The sequence below is a fragment of the Chenopodium album genome, chromosome 17 (genome assembly GCF_948465745.1).
Source record: "Chenopodium album chromosome 17, dcCheAlbu1.1, whole genome shotgun sequence".
Lineage (NCBI taxonomy): Eukaryota > Viridiplantae > Streptophyta > Magnoliopsida > Caryophyllales > Amaranthaceae > Chenopodium > Chenopodium album.
In genome coordinates, this window is record NC_137850.1 from 50,942,150 (window position 1) to 50,957,056 (window position 14,907).

The window sequence follows — 14,907 nt, forward strand, 5'->3', positions numbered from 1 at the left end:
ATTACGGCGTTATGGATAATCTTGTGGCTCTAAACATGTAATTATTGTCCTTTTGACAAGTTATCTGAAATTTGAGTAATATTGAGACCAAGCCTACTAGAAAACAATCTTAAAAGAAAATAAGTTATCTATTATGTTGCTCGAATCCAATCAAAGAAAGATAAGAATAGATATTTGAGTGGCAAGATATGTAGACCACAAAATTTACAACAGCATCCACAGGTGTTTGTAGCCACAGGAAAAGGGTTGAGGCTCCATGCACATAGCACTGCAGAAAACAGATCATGGCTCTTGCAAGTTATTCTTGCAGAGTTGTACCAGATAATGTGAAAGAGCTCCTTGATCGTGGAAAGTCAACAGCAGCAACCGCGAGCACAGCCAGAAGTATAGTCTCCGGCTCTGATATTGCTGGAAGGAGAAGGCTTCTCTTATCCTCAACTGCTGCTGCTTTATTAGCTGTAGCAGCCACTGATGCTAATGACAGCCGGACTGCCCTTCTTCAAAGTAAATATCTATGTTTAACCAATTTCATTATCATTAATCTTAAATTACTTTAATGATGGTTTATGTATAATCAGAGTATTTGAAGAAGTCAGAGGAGAACAAAGCAAAGAATGACAAAGAGGTAAAGACTGATTAACGTTCCCTTATAAAATTGTTATAATTGATGCTTGATTAATCTCAATTAAGAAGGATCAGCACGAACTTATTGAGTTTACAATTTTGCAGCAACACTTTTAAGCTTAACATTGCCAAAATTCAAAATTTAGAGTACTCTCGGTATCACTACCAATTTCAGTTTTTAATTTACAAGTTGTTTAATCAACTTAATTCTAGGCACACATTTCTTAATTCTAACATTAATGCTGGATGAATTAGTCCAATAACACTGTTAGCTAGCTCCTAATAATCAATATGATTAAGATTAATTATTTTTATTATAGTATTTATTTTCTTGTCACTATTTACCAATGCAGAGAATGGATGATTACTACAAGCGAAATTACAAAGACTACTTTGGATTTGTAGAGGGCACTTTGAGAGCCAAGGATAAAGGACAACTTTCTGAATCAGAGAGAGGTATACTTGAATGGCTGGACAAGAACAAGTAGTTTCAGTGTATTTCTCGTTATTATTCTGTAAAATTCAGCAAATTTTACCTCTGATGTATTTTGTTACACAACTTTGGACAAAGAGACATCTTATTATGATTAAATTTATCAAAATTAATATTTCAATTATGGTTATTACTAATTATTTGAAAGCATTGAACTAATTGAAGCTAGTATAGAGCAAATAAGATAAAAGTTTTGAATGAATCACGCTTATGCCATTGATAAGAGTTCTAATTTTCAAGCAAGTGGCTCATAACATATACAGAATGTTCATTCCTAAAAACAGTTTCTACGTATTTCACTATTTTGTCTCAATCCCTGTCAAAAAAGATAGTTGTAAAAACTATGATTATAAACTTCATGGCTACTGAGAATCAGACCACAGCATCAATGTAGCGAGGAGTGATATTGTAGCAGTTTCAACTCGCAGGCGGTGTGGCCCAAGCCCTACTGCAGTTGCACCAGCTTCAGTGATTAGTTTCAATTCTTTCTCAGTGAAGTCTGAAACATTCAAACATTAAGATGAGATTAGCTCACAAAAGCCTTCAATAAGTTTCACCAGTTAGTCAATTTATATCAAAATTTTCAGGAAGACAGCAACTCATCATACCAGTATGTCGAAAACAAAACCCCACCCCCCCCCAAAAAAAAAAAAAAAAAAAATACTTGTAAAATAAAAACCCTATAGCTCATGAGGACAGTAATGGTATTGTTCATCAAAGTCGTTCTTGCAATCACAGAAAAAAAAGAGAGAAATGTCTCAATCTAGTCATGGACATATCTTTATGGGGTACATTCATCATTCACCTCATCCACTTTGGCATTAATAAACTATAAACTGAAAAAATTTATAAGGTATAGCAAATCAGCAATTCTTTCATAAAGGAGATCCAGAAAACATAGAAGGTAATCACATTTTCTACAGGAACCCACTGAGTAAAAATTTATATCAAGTATATATTAATGTGCCATAATAATCTGCTTGAGAAAAGACTTGAACTAACCCCCTTCTGGTCCAATTATAAGCGAACCTCTAGATTCTTTAGTTGATGATGTCATTGTCAATGTACTGATCAGAGGAGTAGCTTCTGCTGCAGCAACAAAAGATAATTTTGATTGTGCAACCTAAGGGAAAAAATATTTTATGTAAGTCACTATAGCCAGTTTGTCCTTTGTCATGCTCATATTGTAATATACAGCCATGCAGAGAAATTAGCAGAAGGGAAACACTGTACTGATTGATTAACAATAACACACCATTTCCTCAGAGGCTATCAAAAGATCATGGGGTGTGCATGTCATGATTTAGTATTTTTAATACCCACATATGAAGAACCAATCTTGTGATTCAAAACAGGACTCAACTTTGGCCTAACAGAAGTCACATTTGGTCTTAAACCCTTGGGTCTGCAACTTATCCCAAACTTCCAGGATTGTTAAACAAGTCCAGAGACATTGCCCTCAAACTTGGGGTTTCACTCAAGTGTAGGACTTCTCCAAACTGGCTGCTCGAACAAACACATAAACACCCTTCGAAACCTTGGCCTTCACAATGCAAGCAAAAATAAGTGAAGGCTGCAACTAAAGGGTTTAGATGTTAAGAGAATGACAAACGAAGGACTCTAAAGCACCAGAACCAAATTATATATTCATAGGACTCCATCAAGAGCAAGGAAATAGGGTCAAGGGATACCCAACAAACAACTGAACTTCATACTAACACTCTTCCTAGTTCCTACTACCACTTTTAGAAAATTCCTTTCAGATAAACCTATTGTCATTGTTGTATATACAGCCACCGCTCCATGGAGAACAAACAATATGATCAGTCAATTTCCTCCAAAGCTTAAAAATTGTTAGTAGGTAGGCTCTAGCCCTCCTTTTATGCTCGGATTATGATACAAAACAAGTTTTTTTTCACATCCTACACCTCAACCCCCTAGCCTCGTTATCTCTCCGAAAAAGGAGGTGCTCAGTTGGACAGCTTGATGAATGAATTCACCAATAATGTCCAATGTTAAACACAGATCCACCCAGCTCATTACACCCTCATAGCCACCCTATAGAAGTGTAAACGTATAGCCAAACAAAGCAGAACAGATTAACATTACAGATATTACAAATTAAAATGTGCAGGAATATACATATTGAGGCATGTCAAAGGGATTGAAGAATGATTAATAGTAAATTGTTTGTCAAAGGAATATACCAAGCCTTAGTGGCTTTAGTGCCTCACTGGTACAGTGCATGCTTCAACAAATCAGGATTTCGTTGTAATAACAAAACTACAGCAAGTAGCAACTCACATTAGGTAAAATGCTGCCAACTTTCATTGGAGGATTTAGAATCATCTCATGCAATCGTTGACCTGCAATAATGTGGGACAACTGATAAATCACTCAAAAGTATTATAGGTAGAATTAAAAGTAAATACTAATCTAAGACTCCAACATACTCTCTTCCCAGGGTGGTAATAAGAAAATTGAAAAGGCTTACAGAGAGATTTATTAAAGAGAAGTATTAGAATGGGACGATCCAAAATGGAAAGTGTAGATAAAGGGGCGGAGGGAATAACGAAAAGAACCATGAATTATACTGGTTTTAATACCCCTGATACAAATTTAATCAAAGATTTCAGGATAATAGGAGCTTACATTGTTTTGTGGCAGCTACAATCACTCTCTGCAATCTGTCAACTCGATTTTCTGATATCGAAAGAGAACGTTCTGTCAAAAGTGGGGTTACACTACTGGCTCCCAGCTCCTATAGTGAAAAACATAGAAAATAATGAATTCTAAGAACTAAACCAAAATAGTCTAGTAAAAATATTATCAGCAATTGGAAATTATACATCAGCAAAATACTGCACGTCTGCACTTGGATGTTCCCTTTTTTTTTTTTGGATTGACAATTGAGAAGTAAAAAAATCATCATCAAAAACAAAAAAAAAAAAAACAAAAAAAAAAAAACAAAAAAAAAAAAAAAAAAAAAAAAAAAAACATAAGAAGAAGAATAGAAACAGACAATCTCAGAAGGAATAAAAAGATGAAAGATAAAATAGATCCAACACCTGATCCTTCTGGCCAACTGCCTACCTATAGTTTCAATATGGAGTGGAGTCCATCGATTACAAAGCAAAACAAACCAAAAGCTACTAAAGGGTGCAAGAGCTAAGAAAATCCTAACTAAAATATAATCATGTAAAAGTGGATGTCCATGACATACTGTGCACTTCTCAACAAGCCAGTCAGCCCTACCACCCTTCAGTGTACCTGCAAAAACACAGGACAAAGTTGTCATGACCAGAAACTACATGTAGCTGTCCGCAGATGAAATTAAAAACTTACCGAAAGCAGCATATACATCCCATTGTGGTTCATGAGGATGTACAACTACTTCATCCTTAATTGCCACAAAATCAATTCCCGTGCGATCAACTCTCTCTATAGAGCCCTCTACCAAACCGCCTTTACCATTGAAGAGTTCTATCCTTGCATTCAAATATTAAAACAAGGAGACAATAATCAGCTCATCATATGCTCTTTCATAAGGCAAAGGTTGATTACACAAAGTCATAAACATTAGAGACCAAAATCACACAACAGGAGTATCTACAAGTTTCCACATGAAAATAACAAGGGGTGGGCCTAGACATGAATGAGATAGTTCCGGGCACAAATCAGGCCTCCTGGGGCCCTTTGAGAAATCCAGGAAGCACCTTGGCGCATAATCTTGCCAAGTCCAAAAATGTTCCCTACAGGCCAAATTGGAAGGCTATAATACATAAAATCAAGCCATTTTCAGAGATTTAAAGAACCGGCGGTGTTGAAAATTCAAGTGTTGATAGAGGATGCATCCTAGAGTCATATGATGTTGTTAGGAGCCAAATAAGACCAATAGTCAGTGACATAAAGGCTAGTGGTGGACTTGAGTAATTGAGGGGAGGTGTATATGTAATTGACTAAAGTGACATTTTAAAGGCAAAGTGGGCGGTTCTAATCACTCAAAATGCCTCCAAGGGTCTCATGCGGTCCACAAGAAACACACTGACCTTTTTCTTTACGGGCCTAGAAAAGTCAAAAATTGTCCAAAATTGAAGGCTATAATACACGTTTTTAGATCATTTCGGAAAAAAATTTCGAAATTGAAGTGAATGTGGGGGGTGTCCCCCGGGATCATATAAGTTGGTTTAGAACGTAAAAAGCCAATCACTAGACCTATAAAGTACCAAGAACAAGTTTGGTTTAATTATATGGGTATATTGAAACTCAGGAATGGTTCCAATCACAAACTTAGAATCTTAGAATCCTATTGAGGTAAAGGGAATCCTTCATTAGGTTATCAAACCTAAACCCACACATTCATTAATTGATCACCAAGCCATAATTGATGCATGCACTACATGAATTGTGTATTTTATACTATAACTATATTGGTGGGTTTATTAAACTCAATACTCCCGTTGTAGATTTTACTTGATTGTTAACAACTGTTCATAATAGTCCGGGCGCCATTTAGGCCTCCCAAAAGACTTGAGGACCTCGAGAAGCACCTCGATGCATAACCTTGCTGGATCCAAAAAATTTCTCTATAGGCCAAGTTTGAAGGCAATAATACATGAAATAAGGCCATATTCATAGATTTCGAGACTCGATGTTAAAACTTAAGTGATGGTAAAGGATGCATTCCGAAGTCAAATAATGTTGTTGGAAACCAAATATATGACCACAAGTTGTTTAAATAAAAGACAATTGTGGTCTATAGTTAATGAAAGGAGGTGTGTAAGGAAATTGGCTTAAGTGACATTTTAAAGGCAAAGTAGGCGGTTCTAATCAACCATATGGCCTATTGGGATCTCATGGGGTCCATGGGAAGCACCCCAACCTTTTTCCTTTACGAACCCAAAAAATTGAAAAATTGTCCAAAATTGAAGGCTATAATCCATGTATTTGGCCATTTTTTGGGAAAATTTTTCAAAATTGAAGAGAACGTGAGGGTGTCTCCGGGAGTCATATTAAGGGTGTTTAAAACCATTAAAAGCCTACCAATAGGTCTATAAAGTCATTAGAATGAGTTTCGAAATTCTGAACACCGGTAGTCAAGAGCTCTAAGGGATGATTCCAACTACAAACTTGGCATCTCTGGTCCAATTAAGGTAAAAGGATTTCTTCATTAGGTTATCAAACCCAAAGTCAAACATACATTTATTAATCACTCAGCCATTTCGGATGCATGCATTACATGAGTTTTTTTCATTAAACTGGTGTTTATTAACATCATTAACCCAATTGTAGATTTTATTTTGCTGTATTTTCATAATGAAGCTCTTTTATTCATAGAAAAATATCCAGAAAGACCGATTCTTCATCTCGTGGTTGGCAAGAATAGTAACTATTGATGAAAAATCATCACACTTGTTTTTTTTTTGCCAGAATTCCCTTATTTTTTCCTATTTTTCTCTTTTACATCTTTTTTATTTTTTTTACAAATATAAATTACTAAAATAAGGAGACAATTGTCAGCTCATTATACATGCTTTCATAAGGCAAAGGAAAACTGCATGATCAGCTACAAAAATCACAACATGGTAATATCAACAAGTTTATAGTGTCAAAAAATGTTCCTTAAAGGCCAAATTTGAAGGCTATATACATAAAATCAAGCAATTCTAAGAGATTTAGAGTGATGGTAAAGTATGCAACTTGGGGTTATAATGTTGTAAGGAACCAAATAAGACCACTACTTGGTTACATAAAAGCCTGCGGCGGCCTTTAGTTGATGAAGGGAGGTGTGTACAAAATTGGTTATAGTGACATTTCAAAGGCAAAGTAGGTGGTTCTAACCATCCAAATGGCCTCTTCGGGTCCCATGCGATCCATGGAAAGCCCTCAACCTCTTTTTTTTCGAGACCTAGAATAGTCAAAAGGTGTCCTAAATAGAAGGTTATAATCCACGTTTTCAGACCATTTTTCGGAAAAAAATTTCAAAATTAAAGAGAATGTGTGGGTGTTGCCCAAGGTCATATAAGTTGGTTTGAAACCATAAAAGGCCTACAAATAGGTTAAAAAAGTTTCAACAATAAGTTTGGTTAAATTACGTGGGTATTTTGAAACTTCACAACATTTGTAGGCAAGAGCTCTAAGGGGTGATTCCAATCATAAATTTGGCATTCCGTGTCCTATTAAGGCAAAGGGAATCCTTCATTAGGTTATCAAATCCAAACTCACACATTCAGTCATTGTTGATGCATGCAATGCATGAAAATGAGGGATGGGCCACGATATAAATAAGATAATTTTGGACATCAATTAAGCCTCCTAAAGCCATTTGGAACCCAGAAAGCATCTCGATGCATAACCTTGTCACGTCCAAACATGTTCACTAGAGGCCAAATTTGAAAGCATACACAAAATTGGGCCATTTTCAAAAATTTGAGACTCGGTATTGAAACCTCAACTAACGGTAGGGGATACATCCTAAGGGTCACATAATGTTGTTAGGAACCAAACATGACCACTAGTTGATCACATACAGGTCGTGGTGACCACATAATTTTTTGAATAAGGGGAGACGTGTGCGTAATTAGCTAAGGTGAAGGCAAAGTTGGTGGTTCCAACCACCAAAATTGTCTTAGGTCCATAAGAATGGACTCGTCTTTTTTTCGGGCCAGCAAAATATTCAAATTTGAAGCCTCTAATCCATGCTTTCACTATTTTTGGGAAATTTTTTCAAAATTATAGTGAATATGAAGGGTGTCACCAGAGTTATATAAGTTGGTTTGCAACCATAAAAAGTTTTCCAATAGTTCTACAAAGTTATGAGAATGAGTTTGGTCCAGTTATTTGGGTATTTCAAATATAAGTATATTGCATTTGTAATCAGAAGCTATTAAAGATGGTTCTAATCACCAAACCCAGACTCACCTATTCATTCACTGTTACCATATTGTTGATCCATGCATTACATGGTTGTTATATTATATTGGTGTTTGAAAAATAGCCATTGCCCCCATTATTGATTCAAAAACTTTTGTATATATCCGATGCGCATAAGTACATACATCGAGTTAAATTCTATTGAATTTAGGGTAACTTTTAGACTTTTTTTGGGAACTTTTATCAATAAAGCATAAATAACTTTTACTAAGTATTTATATTAAGGCAACTTATATATATTGGGTAACTTTCATTCATTACAGGGTAACTTTTGATCATTTTTAGGTAACTTTATTCTGGATGTACAATATTTTAATGTACATCTGATTTTTTTTTTAAATGTTTGTCTTATTGATTTTTGGTTGGCTTTTTTTTATAATTGGTCATAATGAAGCTATTTTTTGTTTATGGGAAATTATCCATAACAAATGGAACCTCATATTAAAGCTAGCAAAAATAGTCACTAATGATGAAAATTCATCACACTTATTTTCCCCTAAATACGCTTTTTTAATAAAAATAGATTAGTATTACTCCCTTTGTCGTTAAATAATTATATAGTATGTTGAACTTTTCACTTAAAATGAAAAATTTTTCTTACCCATATCCTTCAACTCCTGTGATGTAGGCCCTAGTACTCTCTCTCTCTCTCTCTCTCTCTCTCTCTCTTCTTATTTTATGTAATATGAATAAGATAATTTTTATTTCTTATTTTCTCCCTATTTATAGAGAAACCTACACATTCCTACCATCTACTTTTAACATGCATGTCCACACCCATGAGAACAAAGATTTAAGGATTGAGGGAATATATTTTATGTATAAAAATAAATAAGTACCACCATATCATATTTTATATTAATAATGCCCCTTGTCACCAACACAAACAACCCTTCCTTCCCACAATCTCTTGCCCCATTTCAGCCTCGTAACATGCCCATGAGCTCCCAAAGTGAATAATTGAAAAAGATATTGACAGATTTATTGGACAGAGAAGTCTTTCCAATATGAACGAGATCACTCTTGGAAATCCATCTAGTTCAATAAATAATGCTTGAGCCATTTTACAAGATACAAACTATCAAACAATCCCTTATACGTGCTCCTAATATTCATCCATGCTCATATAGTGCCATGCACCAAACTGGAAAGTTTAAGCATACACAAGAGACATCAAGAAGCATAATCTTTAGACCAACAGTCTGGAGTATAAAGATATTTCCAACTAACATATCATAGTCTATGCAAACATATAATCCACAAACTTCCCCATTCATTCTCTAAAGCATGCTTTCAGCATTCTATAAGAGATATTTATTCATCCAATATCAGTTTCTATGCCGAAATACACCTGAAGCTAAGATGAGAATGAGCTGATTTACAACCTTCTATTTTTGTTCCACAACCGAAAATTCCTATAAGGAGGAAAAATTTGTATTCCACCCAGCAAGGGCCTAGAACCAAACCCCCACAAAAGAAGCCATAGGCTCATAGCCCAAAGGTAGTAGAAGGATATATCAAGCTCACAATTCCCTTTCCTTGAGAAAGCAAACTGATAGGTAATTAAGGCGTTGTTCTTTTTCTTAGAATACCAAAAGAAGCCAAAAATCAGCAATTATGGAGAAGAAAACACCCAAGTAGATAAATACGGAGTAAATTACTATTGAGACTAAAGATATATGAAGTAGGCTTCTACTTTCTATGCAAGTAAAAGATTCCATTTTCAAATTACATTGCACACATCGTTTTATTGTTAAATAGAATGAATACTGATTACAGTATCTAGTATAAATACTTACCTATCTTTTACACTCAACCTAAGAACTTTAGTCATATGCCAAAATTCATCTCCTTGGACACGTACAACACCACCCTGAAACATAGCAGAGCAATTAAGCATAGTACAAATATAAGGGAAAGTGTCAGATATAAATATAATCACACATGATTCCAACAACCCAACAGAAGCAATACCAAGATTAAGAAGAAAAATAGAATATTGATCCTTTGGGGTTCAAATATCAAACATACTAATTAAAGTGCTGCTTGACATTACTTGGGACCTTTAAGAAGTTCCAAAGAACAATGACACCACATTAGAGGCAAACAATTCCAATAAGCCTCAATCCTCATTCTAAAGAACGTAGATTTGACATTGGATTATAAACCAACAAAGCGCAGCAGGATGATGCATTGTTTTAGCAAATAAATTGATATTTAGCCAAACTTGAGGGAAGAATCAGCACTTCGACGGGTAAACTGTAAGCATGGATCATATAAATGAAAAAATAAGGTCAAGCAAACTGTTGAGGATGGCAACAACTTCTCTTCCCTTCATAAAGCTATGTTCTAACCAACGCTTGGAACAATTTAGCCCTAAAATTGGCAAATTGCACTTATATATACAGAATTAATTTTGACAAAATTCTAGTGTACCGAAGTAAGTAAGGCCAGAAATAAGCACTAAATTTAATTTCACAATTAAGCATTTTTATTGCACAATGTTTTACCAATTAGGTCAAAATTGAAGCGAAATAAACAATTCCTAAAAATGACATACATAATCCAAAATATTCAAATTTTCAGCAATAACATGAATTGATATGAATTAGCTCCAAAAACTTGAAAAATAAAACGCAATTTGATAATAGCAATAATAAAAATGCAAAAAAAGAAGTCGAAGAGAAAGAGAGAGAGTGCCTTGGAAGAAGGAAGGGTTTCGGAGAAGAAGCGAGGGAGACCGCCACGAGACTGGTTGGAGTGGTCGGAGAAAGCTCGAAGTGTAACAATGGTGGGTTTAATCCATTGGCGGCTGAAGAATGAGATAATTCGAGGTGAGTTTACCAATTTCGTCTGCTGCAATTGCATCATTCTTTCCTCCCTATTACACTACGGAGTACTTCACTTCTTCTTTATTATCCGTACACATATATTTCTTCTTTTTTGTCTTCAAATTTCTCCCTTGTTCTTCCTTCCATTTCTATCTCTCATTTAGGGCGGGTAATGGGCTGGGTTTGGGTTTCATGGAGTAGCACGTGCCCACTATATTGGTCACATATCCATGGGTTTGTTTTCTTCACTTAAAATTAAAATTAAGGCGTTATGGTCAGAGTGAGTCTAAATTTTTACCCTTGTTTGAATTAAAATATTGTTATGTGAAATATTATTAGAGTTATTATCAACGTGTTTATCAGGGAATACATAGATAAAGTAATTTTTTCCATTTAGCTATCCTAATGCCTTTCAAAAATACCAAAAAAAACTTGTGTGGAGGCCAGGAGGACTCCTACCTTGTGACCTTCAATTTCGAATTCTTCCAAATTGGGTCCTCAAGGGTAGGGATGTTAGGAGCTTGGCCTACTGTCGGATTATGTTGACCTAAGGCTTTAGTCATAAGGTCTTTTCAAGTTTTGAAAGCAAAGGCGCATATTATGCATCTTATTTAGAGTTAGTGCCTAACTTATTACATATATAATCTAGAATTAATATACTAGTACTAGTATATTGCTTTTGTCTAGATTTAGTTACCACATTACAATTTCAATTATATATATCAACATGGCATACAATAATTGATTTTAATAGAAGTACTTCTACTATAAATATACCAGTATAAATAAATTCACTATAATGCAGCAAGTATTGATGGCCCAATAAAATGGTAAATAAATAATGATCTTGAAATAACAATGCAAGTTCATGATTTTTAAATTCATATACATTCAAACACATCTACTGGAGGAAATGTTAATAAATCTGAAGTTGGGCCATATTCATGCAGGTGCCTGTGCCTGTTAACAGTTCACTCTTTCAGTAAGAGCATGCTTGCAGGTCCTCTACCACATGCATCACTGTTACTAGAATTATGAATTGAGATACATACTATGCTCTTCAGATAACTCTGCCACTAAATTTTAAATATACTTGGTAAAATTTAAGGAAAAAAAAAAGGAGTTTTTAATTTGTTTGCATCCAATAAAAATATATTAAAAAATGATGCATGGCTCATCAAATAATATTTGTTTCTGATGTTGGTAAACTTTTGTCATGAGAGCTGGGGACACAAAATGTGAACAAACTAACCCAAAAATAATTAAGAGAATTTTATTTTTTATGTATATTTATTAATGTAGTAATTTTGTAAAAAAAAAAAAGGATATAATATAGGGGGTTATGGAGGAAAAAAATGAGAAATGATGGGAGACATGCAAATCAGAAACAAGTAGAGAACCCATTCCTATAGCTTGCTTGGTTCATGAGAAACTGCAGTAAATTAAAGGCTCCGTTTTGGTGTGTGATTGCTAAGACAAATCCTGTTATTCCCATACCTTTACGCTTCTTATCTACCTATCTTGATTGGAAACTAGTTCCCTCTATGCCTACTTTTTTCCTTCATTCAATTAATTCCGTCCTTCATTTTCATTTCTTCTGTGTTCGTGTCTATGGGTACGTCGCGTGTTTCATCTCATTATTAAGATTCAACGCGTACATTCATTATTATTCGTTTGTACGTACTCACCGGATTTATTTGAGTGAGTACTTATATGGTTGAACTTTAAAGGTTGGTACATGTAATTTAATGCACATACGATCCAACACTCATGTACACTATATATTACTGTAGCAATTATCATACTATATATAAGATATACAACGTATGTATGTAGTACTACGCATATAACGTGCATGACTATATTGTTTGAAAGGTAAAAGAATAAATCCGTTCCTAACAAATTAAAAGCACGGATGCATGACGAGTAGCATCGAACCCGAGATCGAAAACGTGGAACAGTGTGAGGCCATAGGCTCATTACTATATTAGCTACTTGAACAATTTAAACCGATCGATTCTCCACTTCCTATCTTAATAAAATAAATGATTTTGTTTGTTTTGGCGTAATTTCAAATTTAGATTCTTCTTAGTTCAACAACATAGTCCTTGATCACATGGAAGACTCCAATATTTAGAGCATTCATCAGATTAAGATACTAAGGTACACGTGGGTGGAGCTTTGGATGCTAAAAAAGCATTATTCTAAATTCAGAAATCCCATGTCTTAATATTTAATCAAAATCCTTTTTTATTTTTAATTTACAACTAGTGTGTATCTTATTATACAAACTCCAAATGGAAATGTGCGTGCTTTATCTGAAGAAGATTTGGCTTAGAATTTGCAAATTCATAAAGAATTCAATTAAAAGACTACTGAAAGGGCACATTATTGTGTCTAGTCATAGCATCAGTTTCAAAACAGACAAGGCTTGGAGAAGAGCAAGATTTTCATTATAAAAGGGTATGTAATGGATCTTACTTGTAAATCATATAATAACTGAAGAATTACATTAGACAGATCAAACCCCAAAACATACTCGTATATACTAAGTATATGTTGTGTCTAGATCTATATCTTCATAAACTACTTAAATAATATAAAATCTAATTAAGACAACAATATATATATATATATATATATATATATATATATATATACACTTCAAAAATACATTATTGAATAGCTTTAAAACATAATTGAAGATGTCCTTATTTTATTTAAAAGTATTTTTTTTTCCTTACTAATAAGGAATTTCTAAATTGCTACCGGAGTGACACCTTATGATATGGGACGACTATTTAAGCTACAACCAAATTAATGAAAGTGTATTTACACGACATAGTACAATATTGAGTGTAGGTCAACACTATATTTGTTCTAACACCCTTTTTTTGTAAGAAAATAAAATGAATTAAAAGAAGACTGAAATAATTACAACACTCTGATCTCATAATGGTAGCGTCATCTGTTTTAGTACGGTATGGTATGCAATTGGTGTTTAAAACTGGTAAACACCTCCGATCTGATCTGGTACGAGCAAATCAACGTCAATACGATAATATGCTCTAGCTTAATCATAGTTTGGGTTAGACGAAGTACTAATTACAAAGTAAGACATCCCACACATAATAAATTATCTTTATTTAGAATATGATCACCGAAATAGCTAGGACCCCCAAAAATGTGCATACAATTGAATTTGCATGTTGATTGTTGGGTCTGCATTATAGGCGATGTTTGGCATGCAAGAGGTGATGGTGGGTTTGTAAGAAAAAAGGGGTTAAACAGCTTCTTATGAGAGGAAGCATGCATCCTTTAATAAATCACTCAGCCGAAAAAGAAAAACATAAAAAAAAGAAAAAGAAAAAGAAAAGGATGCCCTACATAATGTGAGCTTCTTTTATCTTTTTAAGGGAGGAATATTGAGCTATCAGTGAATCAAGATGAGTATTGTCTGGACAGTTGGAGACATGGGGTCTTGACGTCTTGTCGTTTTCTAATACTCACTACACCAATAATATAATTATTATTTAATTTAAATAACACTATAGTCAAATTATGCTGCTTGTAATTTAGTAACAAATCATCATTTTTCTCATATTTGTCTCTCCTTAACTCAACTCTTCAAGACTAGCTATACTCTTCTTTGGAACTAATTGTATGTATAATTGAATTGATTTTGTAATGTAGCTACAAAATTTAAACAAAAGGAATATAATTTTCCTCAGTTTAACTCCTTTTCATATAAAGGAAATTATAGATCTAGATATTAATTTATATTACAAGTTTTAAAGTCAAATAAACCAGGAGTAAGGTCAAGTAGTTATATTACATAACAACAACTAGCAATCATATATATGTCTGTCAAATAATAAACTTGTGTATAATAAATTCTGAAATCATATATTGATATTAAAAAAAGAAAAAAAAAAAAAAAAGGTTCTAATTAAGTAAGTGTAATTATACCAGCTAGATCGAGTTTTATGAGGAAAATATGTCAATCAAATAACATGTATATTGATA

General features: G+C 34.0%; 2 protein-coding genes across 2 annotated transcripts; one reads left to right on the top strand and one right to left on the bottom strand.

The window, feature by feature from the left end:
• The first annotated feature begins 139 nt into the window (after positions 1–139).
• Positions 140–1,250, top strand: LOC145590153 (uncharacterized). The gene is made up of 3 exons (XM_081646903.1): positions 140–504; positions 579–625; positions 978–1,250. The coding sequence occupies exons 1-3, from the start codon at positions 285–287 to the stop codon at positions 1,110–1,112; spliced, it is 402 nt and encodes a 133-aa protein (XP_081503029.1). The 5' UTR covers positions 140–284; the 3' UTR covers positions 1,113–1,250.
• Positions 1,251–1,323: 73 nt separating this feature from the next.
• Positions 1,324–11,003, bottom strand: LOC145590152 (uncharacterized). The gene is made up of 8 exons (XM_081646901.1): positions 10,751–11,003; positions 9,850–9,923; positions 4,463–4,605; positions 4,341–4,387; positions 3,770–3,878; positions 3,422–3,483; positions 2,120–2,240; positions 1,324–1,616 (listed from the first exon to the last, which is right to left on the bottom strand). Exons 1-8 carry the CDS (start codon positions 10,919–10,921, stop codon positions 1,480–1,482), a joined length of 864 nt encoding a protein of 287 aa, XP_081503027.1. The 5' UTR covers positions 10,922–11,003; the 3' UTR covers positions 1,324–1,479.
• Positions 11,004–14,907: the final 3,904 nt, after the last annotated feature.

What these genes read in the sequence shown, in the direction of transcription:
- LOC145590153 (XM_081646903.1), top strand. Translation starts at nt 285, where the DNA reads ATGGCTCTTGCAAGTTATTCTTGCAGAGTTGTACCAGATAATGTGAAA. An exon ending in CCGGACTGCCCTTCTTCAAA is followed by an intron (nt 505 to 578) that starts GTAAATATCTAT and finishes ATGTATAATCAG; the next exon opens with AGTATTTGAAGAAGTCAGAG. An exon ending in AAGCAAAGAATGACAAAGAG is followed by an intron (nt 626 to 977) that starts GTAAAGACTGAT and finishes TTACCAATGCAG; the next exon opens with AGAATGGATGATTACTACAA.
- LOC145590152 (XM_081646901.1), bottom strand. Translation starts at nt 10,921, where the DNA reads ATGATGCAATTGCAGCAGACGAAATTGGTAAACTCACCTCGAATTATC. An exon ending in AGGTTGAGTGTAAAAGATAG is followed by an intron (nt 4,606 to 9,849) that starts GTAAGTATTTAT and finishes TTTGAATGCAAG; the next exon opens with GATAGAACTCTTCAATGGTA. An exon ending in GGCTTGTTGAGAAGTGCACA is followed by an intron (nt 3,879 to 4,340) that starts GTATGTCATGGA and finishes TTTTCACTATAG; the next exon opens with GAGCTGGGAGCCAGTAGTGT.